Here is a 14718-nt window from a genome sequence, read left to right on the forward strand (position 1 = left end):
TAAAAGGGTCTGGTCAGACTGTGTTTGGAAGGATGTGTTAGTATTGGAGGGGGTCCAGAAGTGATTCACAAGAATGATCCCAGGGGTGAAGGAGTTATTATATGAGGAGTGGTTGAGGAAACTCTGTGTACGCGACAGAGTTTATTTGGGGGTGGGAATCTTGTCAAAACTTATAAAATACAGAGATGCCTGGTTGAGTAGATGTGGAGAAAAGGTTTCCACTCTTAGGAGACATTAGGATCCAAGGACACAGCCTCAGAGTGAGGGGTGACCCTTTAGAATACAGACGAGGAGGAATTTCTTTAGCCAGATTCTGGCTAATCTCTGGAACTCACTGCTGCAGAGGACTGAGGCCAAGTCATTGAGATTACAGGAGAATGGGGGTTGAGAAATACATCGGCCATGATCAAATGGCCTAATTCTGCTCTATATCTGTGGTGTGTTGCGATTCTTGTATCTGTAGGTATTAAAGTGAGAAACTTAAAATATATATGCATTTGTTAAAAGTACAGAGATAGATGTTTTACAAATGTAACTTTTAATTAAAGTACGTGAATAAAATATTAATTCAAGTTTAAGGACTTCAGATAAGTTCTGGTTTTTCAAATAAAAACTAACTATGAATCAACCATTGCAGCAACCCTCCATTAATACAAGTATCATTATACTGGCTTTCCATCTTAGCCATTGAAAATTGCGCTTAGGAATCAAAACTGCTCCAGAATTAATGATAAAACTGAAGCATCCATATACAAAACAATTGAAAGAAATAAGAACAAACATAATGAGTTAATCATTTACCCCATGTCTCATCAATAATCTGGTATGGCAATTTCCTGCCATCTGACAACCATAAAACACCAAAGAAAGTATTTATAAGGATATCCATTAAATACACATCATAAATGTACATTTTGCTAATGTAGTCTCATTTACAGTCTGAGGTAAACCAAAATACTTCCTTGTAATAATATTGTAGACAAAACCAGTAAACCATTACTCAAACATAATCCTTCGGCTGTCTCAGTCTGGTCATTCACGACATTTTATCTTCGACTTAACCAAAAATACAACCTAGATAGAAAGTTTTCACTTTATTCACCAGGATGCAATGTAGAAAAACAAAGAAAATACTGCAATATGTATGCAGAAAGAACAAAATATTTTACCATCCATCATAAAACATTGTGTGTCCACCATGTCCCTTGATTATATTTCAGTAATGATATATGTCCTTTCATCTTCACGAAAAGATACAGTGCAATAATTTAGTTGACTTTTTTGGGCATTTCCACATTCCAGGCACCCGTGAGGTAACGTAAGCGAATGAAGAGAAGATCTTTACCCATTTGTAACCAACTCCAGAATGGAACTAACTTTGATCCTACAAGGCAATGTAAAATGAGAGGAATTCACACTAATGCAGCATTTGGCCTGCAAAAATATGTTGCTAGTTTACAAAACAATCAGTAATTTTAGAACACAAGACTGTAAAATCATTAAAAAGTTATTATGAATTTTGTTCACAAAATGTTTACTTATATACATCAGAATAATTTAGTTAAAATAAATTATCTCTCTATAAATTGCAACTCGCATCTCTGAAGTTTCAAAAAACATTATGTTTTGTTTTTCCTTTTAGATGTAATCCTGTTCCCGGCCAAGATGACCCAACATCTAACAATGACTGCAGGACTAGGAAAATTATATTTTTCCCCCAATTTGAACACAAACATTCCTAAGTTACATGTGCAATGTTTCAGATGTAGGATAAAACAACCGACCATCAAAAGGCACTTTCTTTGGACCTACATGTCATTTAAATCTTAATCTAATTGACCATAAGGTAATCAAGTGTAAGATCAGAAATTTGATTTTCCATTCTTGCAATAATTCTAACTTTGGAAAAGTGCCAGAGCATTAATAGTGCATTTAGCTAAATATCTTCAATTTTCTGTCATTAGCCATTTTGTCCAATAGCTATGTCAGCTGCATCCATCTTCCACTAGGTTCAAAGTTAATGGGAAAAGCTGTACCTCGTAGGTCCAAATTGAAGGGTTGTGTGCAACTGAAGATAAGTGGCTATACACAAGGGAAAATACTAGGTCAACCTGAAGTACAAAACAATTTTATACATATGTCAATCTTCATCAGGGCACAAGTCATAGAAACCAATGGGTTTAATCAGCAATGCCACCACTAGATGGAACACACCAGATGGAATGCATAGAAGTACTGCTGCAGTGCTACATCACTGCGAAATGACCTGGCAGCAGCCACATAAAGATGGCACTGCATATATATTCACAGGACAGACACAAATGCTAGGAATGCAGGGACGTTCTGCCAGACAGAGAAAATTGAAGATTTTACTCTTTACTGTTTACAATATTACAAGTAACAGTTCTCATTCTGCCATTTAATTTCAGTAGAAACCAGCGTACAAGTCACAACGTCATCCACTTGCGCACACACATAGGCATACTGGTGCACCTAAGATCCTCGTCACAGGAGACCGAAGTCACTAAGCCTTGAAGATGTAAATGCCTCCTGACTGCCATCGTGAATGGTGGTCTGCATAATTTGGTTAATGCTAGTGTTTGTTTCCACCCTGTGAATAGATGAGTGGTGCCACCTCGAGAACAATTAGCGGTTGCTTGATTGCTTGACATGGCATTACATTGCTCTGTTTGAGTTTACAAGCTCAGTGCTCCACATATCAGTGGCATTACCTATCCCATTCAAAATACCAAATTTAAAGACAAAAAAGATATGCTTCTGGTGGAGGAAAATAAACAGATTGAGCTGAATAATAAAACTAATGTAAGAGTGAGGGTCAGTAACTAAACAGTCAAGTTCTTTAATATTTCAGAATAAGAAAGTTATAGTCTGTCTAGAGTTATGTTGATCATTTATCTAGACAACTCATTGAACATATTTGTGCATAATAAACTGTTATGGACCAGGCCAGACTCTTTCGAAACACTCCAAGGTGGTAGCCTGGACCCTAACTTTGCTGGTTGTTTAAGCAGGTGTAGATGGATATTCCAGGAGAGATGCACTGGTCCAACCACCGCGAGAGCGCGAGAGAGAGAGAGAGAGAGAGAGAGGGAGAGAGAGCGCGAGAGCGCGAGAGAGAGCGCGAGAGCGCGAGAGAGAAAGAGAGATACAGAGAGACCAGGGGGACTCTGGACCAGCAGCCTCAAACTGAATTGCCTACGTCCAGAGAACAGCCAGACTGCCAAAACCAAACCAAACCAGAAAAAAGCTGAGTCACTCCCGTTTCATTGTACAAGTGATTGTGTTTTTAAAAAAGCTTGAAAACATTCTCGAGGAGATCAACCCCAGACATTTCGGAATCTGTGTCTTTACAATCTCCTGGGAAAAAAAGCAATGACATGCCAACCTTGTTAAAGGAGCAGCATCATCACAAAATATATACTTGAGTTCTTGACAAGTGTTTTTTTTCAATTAATAGGTTGATGGTATGGGTTTCAATTGCATCATTATTTCCTCGAGCTAATAACATATAGAACCAATTTCACAAATTTAATAGATGGCTGCATTCATTCCATTGGACTGCCATACACTTAAACCATTTATGGCTCATTATCTAAGGATATACTAGCATTGGATGCAGTCCAGAGTAGGTTTCCGAGACTGATACTGGATATGGAGGGATTGTTTGATGAGGAGAGGTTGAATATATTGGACCTGTACTTGTTGAGATATAGAAGAATGAGAGGTGACCTTACTGAAACACTGAAGATTCTCATGGATATGAAAAGGTAGACGCAGAAAGGTTTTTTCTCCTTGGGACAGTCTAGGACCAGAGGGAATTCTCTCAGAATAAGCGGTTGCACAATTAAGACAGAGTGCCTTGGCATTCTTCTGAATATGATTTGACAAGGACATTTCATTGCCCCTTTTAGGCTTATTTATTCCTTTATGTTCTTTCTGCTTCTTTTATATTTTCTAAACCATACGTATGTTTTTTTAACTTTTTGACTAACTTTTCAATATAATCATCATCCAGGGTCCCCGAATCTTGACATCCTTATCTTTCACCCTAAAGTTGAACTCTGATCAACTGGCCTTTAGAAGACTCCCGCATGGATTTACCCTCAAACAGCCACCTCAATCTTATTTCTCCAGTTCCTGCCTGATACTGTTGTAATTCACCTTCCCCTTACATGCTCCACCTGAAAAAGCAAGTATTGCTCACTTCCAAACCAGATTCTAAATTGATTGCTTGGAGTGGTAAACAAATATCCTTAGATTTTACTTCCACTTTGATACCATTCCCAGATAAAATGCTAAAAACAGGAGCAAAAACACAGTAATTTCCAAATTAGTGCATGAATGCTACACAGTTAAGCATAAACTACAGCTGCATTTAAGGCATGGCTTAAGCAATGAAACGATATAGCTTCATGCTAATGACCCAGTTGTTAGAAGTGATCCCATTTCCTTGCTTTTTGTTCTCTGGTGTAAATAACTTACCCTCTATTTCTGTCCATTGCACAGCAACTTCGGCAACTGGAATCTTTAAACACTGGGCAATGTAGAGGAGTTCCACATCAAAAGCCCTAAAATGCAAAAACAAAAAGGTTGTGAAAACATTTTTAAGTTCACTGTTTAGGAATTTAAGAAGGAGCACTTTCACAGAATACACAAAAGGAAATATTTAAAAATGGGACAAAACCATATTTCCAATTTTTCTGCCCCATTTCCTCTTTGCTACCTATCCACCATTTTAAGGCCAAGCAAAATGTTTGCAGGTCTATCTACACAACTCACGTACAGTCTGTCAGACAAAATCAATTACAATATTTCAATTCTCTTCATGTTTGCTCTCCCCCAACAGATGAAGTAATTGCTGCTGTATTTAATCAGACTGAAAAGACAGTATTCCCAGACACTTACTTAATGAAACAGTCAGTTCACAGGATTAATGAAAAAAAATGTAGTGTGAAGGGAACAGCAGTTTCTACAGAGGATGTGCTAAGTGTGGTAAATAAGTTAGTTATTAATAGCTATGGAAGCAGATTTATACTTGCATAAAAAATTGTGTATATATGCATGCTCTGTCATTTTTCTAGGTTCATTTAACAATACCATTTGATTAAACACCAAAACTGATCTAATTTCTCTTTCTAATGTGTTGTTTGGAACCCAATCTTTGATACTGTTCCTCCTATTGTACCAGAATACATTTGGGGTGCTCCATTTGTTTCATTGATTAGATGTTGCCTATTGCTATTCAGTTTGTCATTTTTCCTTCAATTTGATATGGACAAGCTCACATTTGGACTAGGTAGATGGTAGCTTTGTTATCCAGGCTAAAAGGCTGCAAAATTGAGCTACTTGCTTCAAAAAGAACCTGCAAAGCCTTCCTTAATAGCATTTGGGGGCTATTGCCAAAATTGGGACAGCTGTCTCACAAACTAGTCAAGCAAGAGCCTGATGTAACTGTACTCACAAGAATCATATTTAACGGATAATGTCCCAATCACCATCATCACCATCCCTGTAAACGTCCTTTCCCACCAGCAGGACAGACCTAACAGAGGCGACAGTACAGTGGTATACAATCAGGAGGGAGTCGCCCTGGGGGTCCTCAACATAGCTTCAAGTTAAACATGGGCAAGGAAACCTCGCGATTACCACATACTGCCCTCCTTTGGCTGATCAGTAATCCTGCATGTTGGACAACACTTGGAGGAAGCACTGACTATTGAAAGGGCACAAAAAGTACTCTGGGTGGCAGATTTCAATGTCCACTACCAACAATGGCTTGGCAGCAACACTACTGATCAAGCTGGTTGGATCCTAAAAGACATAGCTGCTAGACTGAGTCTGTGGCAGATGGTGAAGAAACCAACAGAGAGAAATGTACTTGACATATTCTTTACCGATCTGCCAGCAGTAGATGCATCTTTCCACGACAGTATCAGTAAGAATGATGGCTGCACAATCTTTGTGGAGACCAAGTCACATCTGCACAATAAGAATACTTTCTATTATGTTGTGCGGCACTGCAACCATACTAAATGGGACAAAGTTTGAATAGATCAAGCAACCCTCCCAAGATTGGGCATCCTTGAAGCACTGGGGGCCATCAGCAGCAGGAGAATTGTACTTCAGCACAATCTCAACCACATGGCCCGGTAGATCCCCACTCAACCATTACCAGCAAGCCAGGGAATTAACCCTGGGTTCAATGGAGTGTGCAGGAGGGCATGTCAGGGGCAGCACCAGGCATACCTAAAAATAAGACATCATCCTGGTGAAGCTACCAAACATGCATGCCAAACAGCATAAGCAGCAAGTAATAGACAGAGCTAAGTGATCCCACTACTAACAGATCAGATCTGAACTCTGCAGTCCTGCGCAATTCATTCAGTTATGAACCGTAAATAAAAAACAAGAGCTACAGATGCTGGAAATCAGAAACAAAACACAAATTGCTGGAAAAGCTCAGCAGGTCTGGCAGCATCTGCGGAGAGAAATTAGAGTTAATGTTTCAGGTCCTGAGACCCTTCCTCTGAGCTTTCTGCTCAGCAATAAATCGCTTAGTGACTCTCAGATTAGGCTCGCCAGGACCAGTCAGCTCCTAACTCAGTACAGACTTGGTTCAAACATGGATGAAACAGCTAAATTCCAGAGAGGAGGTAAAAGTGACCGTCCTTGACATCATAGCTGCATTCAACCAATTGCGGCATCAAATAGTCCTAGCAAAAAATGGGCACCTGGAAACAAATTTTCTGCTGGTTGGAATCATACTTAGCATCTGGGAAGATGGCTGTGGTTGTTGAAGATCAGTCATCTCAGCCCCAGGACATCAATGCAAGAGTTCCTCAGGATAGTGTCCTCAGCTCAACCATCTTCAGTTGCTTCATCAATGACACTTTGTCCAGGATAAGGTCACAAGTGGGGACGTTCATTGAGGATTGCATAAAGTGCTATTTGCAGTTCCTCTGATACTGAAGAAGTCCATGTTCAAATGCAACAAGATCTGGATTGGGGTGACAAGTGCCAAGTAACATTTGCACCATACAAATGCCAGGCAATGACCATCACCAATAAGAGACAATCTAATCACCACCCTTTGACATTCAAAAGGTGTTACCTCCACTGAAGCCCCAACATCATGGGGGTTACTCTTGAACAGAAACTCAACTGAACTCATCATAAACACAGTAGCTACAAGAGCAGGTCAGAGGTTAGGAATACAGTGGCGAATACTGGGACGGCACAGTGGCTCAACGGTTGGTGCTGCTGCCTCACAGCGCCAGGGACCCAGGTTTGAATCCAGCCTCGGGCAACTGTTTGCGTGGAGTTTGCACATTCTTCCCGTTTCTGCATGGGTTTCCCCCGGGTGCTCTGGTTTCTTCCCACATTCAGGTGAATTGGCCACACGAAATTGCCCATTGTGTTCAGGGATATGTAGGTTAAGTACATTAGTCAGGAGTTAGTGTAGAGTAATAGGGGAATGGGTCTGGTTGGGATACTCTTTGGAGGGTCGGTGTGGACTTGCTGGGCCGAAGGAGCTGTTTCCACACTGTAGGGATTCTATGAATTCTATGAGTAACTCACCTCCGGACTTCCCAAAGCCTGTTAACAATCTACAAGGCACAAGGTCAGGAATGTAACAGAATACTCCCCACCTGCCTGGCTGGATGCAGCTCCAATAACATTCAAGAAAACCTGACACCATCCAGAATAAAGCAGCCTGCTTGACTGGCACCACACAAGTAAGCACCCACTCCCTCCAGCAAAGAAATTCACCAAAGATCCTTAGACAGCAACTTACAAACCCATGACCACATCCACGTAGAAGGATAAGGGCAGCAAATAAGTTCCCCTCCAAGCCAAACAGCATCTTGACTTGGAAATACATCTCTGTTCCTTCACTGTCACTGGACCAAAATACTGGAATTCACTCTCTAAGGACGTTGTGGGTCAATTTACAGCACGTGGACTTTAGTGGTTCAAAAGAGCAGTCCATCACCACCTTCTTAGGGATGCACAATAAATACAGGCCAGCCCACGATCTTTGAGAGAGTTTTAAAAACTCCCATCTCTCCCAATCTAGCCCAATATGCTATTTCCCCTTTCTGTAGTGTGCATTTATCTAGCTTCCTTTGATTGTAACAAAGCTGATTGCCTCAAACTACCCTCTCTATTAGTAAGTTGCACATTCTAACTACACTATTGGTAAAGAAGCGCCATCTGAATTCACTGCTGAAATTATAATATTTCAGTCCCTAGTTTGGATCATTCCTGAAAACAATCATTTCATTTGCATCAGTACATTAATTTGATACCTCACAAAATGTTTCTGATGGAGACCACTGTATAATGCAAGACCTTTTCTTAAGAAAAAACTTTGAATCAGATAAAATGAATTCTATTCCAAATATTAAGATTCCAAAGCATACTTTTGTAAAAGTACAAATTTCCACTGTGCATGCTATAAGGTCCTGGTGACTATCTTGAACTGCAGAAAAATGTGCCACAAAATGAAAAACACAAAATATCGATGAAACTACTGTGATCTCCTGTGCTCTATTAATTTGTGCATTACTGGATTTTTAAATGGTCTCACAGCAATATATGAGATAATAAATAAATACATTGACAATACACAGAATTATCATGTGTGTTAAATTATGGAACTAGCATTGATGGTTGCAGGCTCCCTCCGCCCTTCTCAAATCGGAGTTCTGAAAATTGTGATAACAGTTTGGCGAAGTATCAAGGGGAGAGTGACAGGTAGTTCTGGTATAGTGCGTGTTTCAGCAGTGCAATTTGGCTATAATGTCACTGAAGAATTAGGCAACAGTATTTTGGCAAGAGCACAATTTTTAAAACAGAGCTTTAAAATTTGCACTATTATGCAAAATCTCATTAAAATTCCATTACTGACAATGTAAGTAAAATGCCTACAATAAGCCACAGGTTAATCATGTCATTACAACTCAGTGGATATATTGCACGACTGGAAGTGGACAATTTACTATTTTCAACCTGCTGAAATTCAGGTAGACAAAATCAAATTCATGCAGCAGTTAAGATGTTCATTTTTCACAATTATGTTAATTCTTGAATTGGATAGTCTGAATTGGAATTGAACACAATAAATCTGGTTTTTCGGAGGGGGGGGGGGCGGTTATTATGGCATTAGTTAGACTGCCTCCTAGGCATCTGTGAGCTCACAAAACACCACCCCACATAGTTACAGAATGAGATTTGATAATGGGGCAATGAGGGAAACAGGTCGCTTAGGACCTTAACCAACTAGGCCACTAACAAGCGTACCTCCATAGTTATTGAGATTTAAGGGGGAAAAACACAAAGGACTGAGAGACAGATAACTAAATCTGATGGAACAAAAGTGAAATTAGGCACAAAGAAAAATTGAGAGGCAAAGAAACCACTGAAAGACAGCAAGTGAAAATAGGATTCTTTTGATATTATAACGTTTAAAATCTTCTGAAATCTCAAAAGTGATGAAATAAAACTCTCCAGTTGTAATCATTACCATTTGATTCCAGAGCACTTGGATTGGCAGCCATTAACACTCATCACATTGTTAAAATTATGCTTATAATGTCAACATGAAGTGGTGGAGGTGGGTACAGTTACAACATTTAAAATGCATCTGTTTGGGTACATGAATAGGAAGAGTTTAGAGGGATATGGGCCAAATGCTGGCAAATGGGCCTTCATCAGATTGGGATGGTTGATGGGCATGGATGAGTTGGACTGAAGGGTCTGTTTCCATGCTGCATGACTCGATGTAGCTTTCTGTGGCAAGTTTAATGAACAAAATGGAGAAATGTTCTTAACAGGAAGATCAAATACAAGCTGTGATGGTTATAAAGCTCACAGGAGAGGGTTGCAACTCAAAGCAACATTTGATGTTCTGCATGCATTCGCCCACTTGCTTCTTGTCTGAAGTTGCTGCAGCAATCATCCAGATTGAATTGCAAGTGCTATTTGCCTTTGATCATTCAGAGAACAAATTTGCCCCTCTGCTCTTAACCAAGTTGCCATGTGGGACTTTTCATAAAGTGATAAATGATGTTTTGATTTTTCTTTCTGAAGCACAATTGTTTAGCCAAATCGAAGGACATTTTCCAGTGGAGAATTGTCTGATGTCTATTCTGTTGGTAATGAAAACTAATTGCAAGCTTACATTGTTAGAAATTCCTCTACTTTTTACATGAATACATCAATTCACTCTTGATGTTTACTCACAGGATTTTAAAATTCATTCATGAGAGGTGGGCATCGCTGGCTGAGCAGGCATTTATTGCCTGTCCCTAGTTGCCATTGAGAAAGTGCTGATGAACTGCCTTCGTGAACTGCTGCAGGCCACTTGATGTAGGTATACCCACAATGCCATTAGGGAGTGAGTTCCAAGATTTTGACCCAGTAACACTGAAAAAACAGCGATATATTTCATAATTAGGATAGTGAGTGACTTGGACAGTAAATTGCAGGTGGTGATGTTCCAATCAGCTGCCCTTGTCATGGGTATGGATGGTGCTGTTCTAAGGAGCCTCTGTTGTGCATTTTAATAGATGGTACATACTATTGCTACTCAGCATTAGTGGTGGAACCAGTGAGTGTTTGTGGATGTGGTGCCAAGTAAGAGGGTTGCTTTGTCCTGGAGGTGCTAAGCTTCTTTATTATTGTTGGGCAGTATTTGTCCAGACAAGTGGCAGGATCAGTCTTGGTCATCCCTCAATATCTTTGAGAAGCTGATGCAGAACCACTAGGAGAAACTGAGGACTGCAGATGCTGGAGATCAGAGCTGAAAAATGTCTTGCTGGAAAAGCGCAGCAGGTCAGGCAGCATCCAAGGAGCAGGAAAATCGATGTTTCAGGCATAAGCCCTTCTTCATGAATGAGGAAGGTGCGCCAAGCAGATTAAGATAAAAGGTAGGCGGAGGGGCGTTGGAAATGCGATAGGTGGAAGGAGGTTAAGGTGAGGGTGATAGGCCGGGGAGGGGCTGGGGGCTGAGAGGTCGGGAAGATGATTGCAGGTCAAGAAGGCGGTGCTGAGTCCAAGGGTTGGGACAGGGGGGCGGGGGGAGGGAATGGAGAAATCTGCATTCATCCCTTGTGGTTGGAGGTTCCTAGGCGGAAGGTGAGGTGCTTTTCCTCCAGGCGTCATGTTGCCGTGGTCTGACGATGGAGGAGGCATGTCCTTGGCGGAGTGGGATGGGGAGTTAAAGTGTTCAGCCACGGGACGGTTGGGTTGGTTGGTGCGGGTGTCCCAGAGGTGTTCTCTGAAATGTTTGCTTACAAAGTATCATTTCTTGTATTAGAACTATGTCTCACCTCTAGCCAAGCTACAATACAGTTACAATCATAGAATCTATCCATGAATGTGGAAAATTACCCAGATATGTATCATATACAAAAAACAGGACAAATTCAACCCAGCCAATTACCACCCATCAGTCTACTCTCAATTGTCGTTAAAGTGATGGATGATGTCATCAATAATGCTTTCAAGCAGCACCTGCTTAACAATAACCTGCTCACTGATACATGGTTTGGATTCTGTTATGGCCATTCAGCTCTTGACTTTCATACAGCCTTGGTTCAAACATGGACAAAAGAGCTGAATTCCAGAGGTCAGGTGATTGTGACTGCTCTTGACATCAAGCTTGCATTTGACCGAGTGTGGCATCAGGAACACTAGTAAAACGTAAGTCAATGGGAATCAGGGGAAAAACTCTGCTGGCTGGTGTCCTACCTGGCACAAAGGAACTTCATTAGGTATAGGAGCAGAATTAGGCCATTCGGCTCATCGAGTCTGCTCTGCCATTCGATCATGGCTGGTATGCTCCTCACGTCCATTTTCTGCCTTCCTTCCATACCCCTTCAACCCATTACCAAAAGAAAACCTGTCTAACTCCTCCTTAAATTTATTCACTGCCCCAGCATCCACCGCACTTTGGGGTGGCGAATTCCACAGATTCATAATCCTCAGAGAAGTAGTTTCTCCTCAATTCTGTTTTCAATTTACAATCCCTTCTCCTAAGACTATGACCTCTTGTCCTCGAATTCCCCACAAGAGGAAGCATCTGCACCACATCTATTTTATCCACATCTTTTATCATCTTGAATACCTCAAGTTGATCTCCCCTCATTCTTCTAAAAGAATGGTCATGGTTGTTGGATGTCAGTCATCTCAGCTCCAGGTCAGCATGGCAGGAGACCATCAGGGTAGTGTCCTAAGCCCAACCATCTTTAGCTACTTCATCAATTACATTCAGGAGGTCAGAAGTGAGGATCTTCACAAACGATTGCACTATGTTCAGTATCATTTGCAACTCCTCAGATGCTGAAGTGGTCCATATTCAAAATGAAATAATATCTCAACAATATCCAGTTTGGGCTGAAAAGTAGCAAATAATATTAGCCACATAAATATTAGACAATGACTACTGCCAGTAAGAGACAACCTAACCATCATTTCTGGATGCTGAATTCCCTACTGTCAACATCTTGGAGGTTATCATTGACCAGAAACTGAACTGGACTTTACATATAAACAAACAGTGGCTACAAGAGCAGGCGAACTGCTAGAATTTCTGCAGTGAGTAACTCACTGCCTAAATCACCAACCGACCATAGTGCACAAGGCATGAGTCAGGATTGTGATGGAATACTCCCCACTTGCCTAGCATCATACGTACAACCATCATATCCTTCTGCCACCAAGCTCTGTACCACCTATAAGACGCACTGCAGAAATTAATCAAATCTTAGACAGCAGCTTCCCATTACTAGTTCCATTAAGAAGAACAAAGGAATCAGATACGTAGGAACACAATTTGGAAATATATTACCATTGGTGTTGTTGGGTCGAAATTCCAGAATTTCTTAACAGCATTATGGGTATACCTACAGCACATGGACTGCAACAGTTCAAGGAGGCTGCTCACCACCATCATTGTGTCTTCCAAGGAAGAAGAAGGGCTCCTACCCAAAACATCAATTTTCCTGCTCTTCGGATGCTGCCTGACCTGCTCTGCTTTTCCAGCACTACACAGTCTTGACTCTGATCTCCAGCATCTGTAGTCCTCATTTTCTCAACCACCACCACTGACCCAGCTAGCAATGCCCACCACCACCACCAAGTAAACTTTTAAAAATCTAATAGCTAATTGTGTTTCAAGATATTGAGATTGCTGCAATATTCTGGTGATTTGAGACTCTAAATTCACTAATATTGCAGAACTAGAACAGAAAATGGAAAAAATATACTTCTCATTCCCTCACTAGCTTTTTTTTTATTATTTGCCATGACAGCTAAATGGATAAAGTGTGGATGATTTTTCTCCCTCTTTAGTCCAAGGGAACAGAAGCTAATATTTTTAAAAGCACCAGAAGACGACAATGAAAACTGTATAATTAAGACAACAGAATGAAAAGGACAACATAGTGTTTGCCAAATGCAGCAGGCAGGTTCTATTAATTGAATTCAGTGTTATTCATGAGTTAGCTTAATCTCACTACTATAATGAAATATCCTTCCTTTCTGCTTCCTCAATGTCTGATATCCTAGACATCATGTATCTATTGTGAATGCACTATGCAATACTGGCAGTCTCGCTATGATATCTGAATTTTGCTCAGTAAGTCCTAATTTTAGTGATCTTTTCATTCTGAATACTCTGGGTATGCCCCCAATGAATCTAGATTTGCAGTAAACTTGTATACCGCTAAACAGGTTATATTTATCATTTGGTGTGGATTGTTAAGCATGCATCTTTAGTACAGTTTAAGATGACAATGGAATGCATACCATATACTTCTTCTATATGATATTATGACATTTATACGGCTGCCATACATACCGGAAAGGCTAGACAAATGAATACCAACTCATCCATCACCAGCACAGCTAACTGCTCTCAAATATCAGTTCATCTGCTATGGTGGACAAACAATTGATCCTGTTTATAAAATAAATGCACAGAATTTATCACACTTGAGAAAGTTTAGTTTCTTGCCAACTTACTGCATTTCCTGCATTAATGAAAATGCTTGAATCAGATAGCACAAATACCAAATTCTTGATAGAAATTTCTAACAGGGTTCCACAATAATTTAGTACATTATTGCAAAATGCTTATCTTTGAAGTGTGCACTTTCAAAATTATCTCCCTCCAGTGCCGACCATATAAAAGCAAAGCTCATAAACCAATGCTATAACCTTTTTCATTTATCTGTAAAGTACACAAAAAGTACTGTATTGTCAAAATTAAACAATAACAATACTCAATACTAAAGGATTCAGGAAGAGAAAAAGATACGTTGTAGATAATCAGTTTCACAGAATAACTTTGTTTTCAATCTCTTTCCCCCACCAGGCACCCTGTGACTATACAACAACAGTAGTGCCAAAAAAGGGATAAGCCAACTGTAACAGCATGCTGAGAAAAGAGTGTACCAAAAATCCAGTCAGAAACTGAAAGAGTGTGATCAGCACAGACATCAATACAACAAATCACCTCATTTCAAATATTTATCGATAGAATTTTTCCAATAATGTGAATTACTTGATTATAACTCAAACAGGAGAGGATTTATGAAGATAGTCAAGACAAAAAGACAATTGCTGAGCTCACCTACAATATTGTTTGGTAATAGAGTTGCCTAAGGGATTAATTGTCACTTCAGATGTCCA

The 14718-nt window shown here is 40.2% G+C and overlaps 1 protein-coding gene across 1 annotated transcript in view; it reads right to left on the bottom strand.

Annotated features, from left to right (window-relative positions):
* Positions 1 to 519: 519 nt before the first annotated feature.
* The window catches only part of alg5 (ALG5 dolichyl-phosphate beta-glucosyltransferase), a 32062-nt gene continuing 17863 nt past the window's right edge, over positions 520 to 14718 (bottom strand). The window contains exons 9-10 of the mRNA XM_060826148.1: positions 4504 to 4589; positions 520 to 1384 (exon numbers count right to left, since the gene is read on the bottom strand). Coding sequence (XP_060682131.1) covers positions 1269 to 1384; positions 4504 to 4589 — 202 coding nt within the window. The 3' untranslated portion in view covers positions 520 to 1268. The remainder of the gene's footprint in view (positions 1385 to 4503; positions 4590 to 14718) is intronic.

This window comes from Hemiscyllium ocellatum, chromosome 6 (assembly GCF_020745735.1).
Source record: "Hemiscyllium ocellatum isolate sHemOce1 chromosome 6, sHemOce1.pat.X.cur, whole genome shotgun sequence".
In the NCBI taxonomy this organism is placed as follows: domain Eukaryota; kingdom Metazoa; phylum Chordata; class Chondrichthyes; order Orectolobiformes; family Hemiscylliidae; genus Hemiscyllium; species Hemiscyllium ocellatum.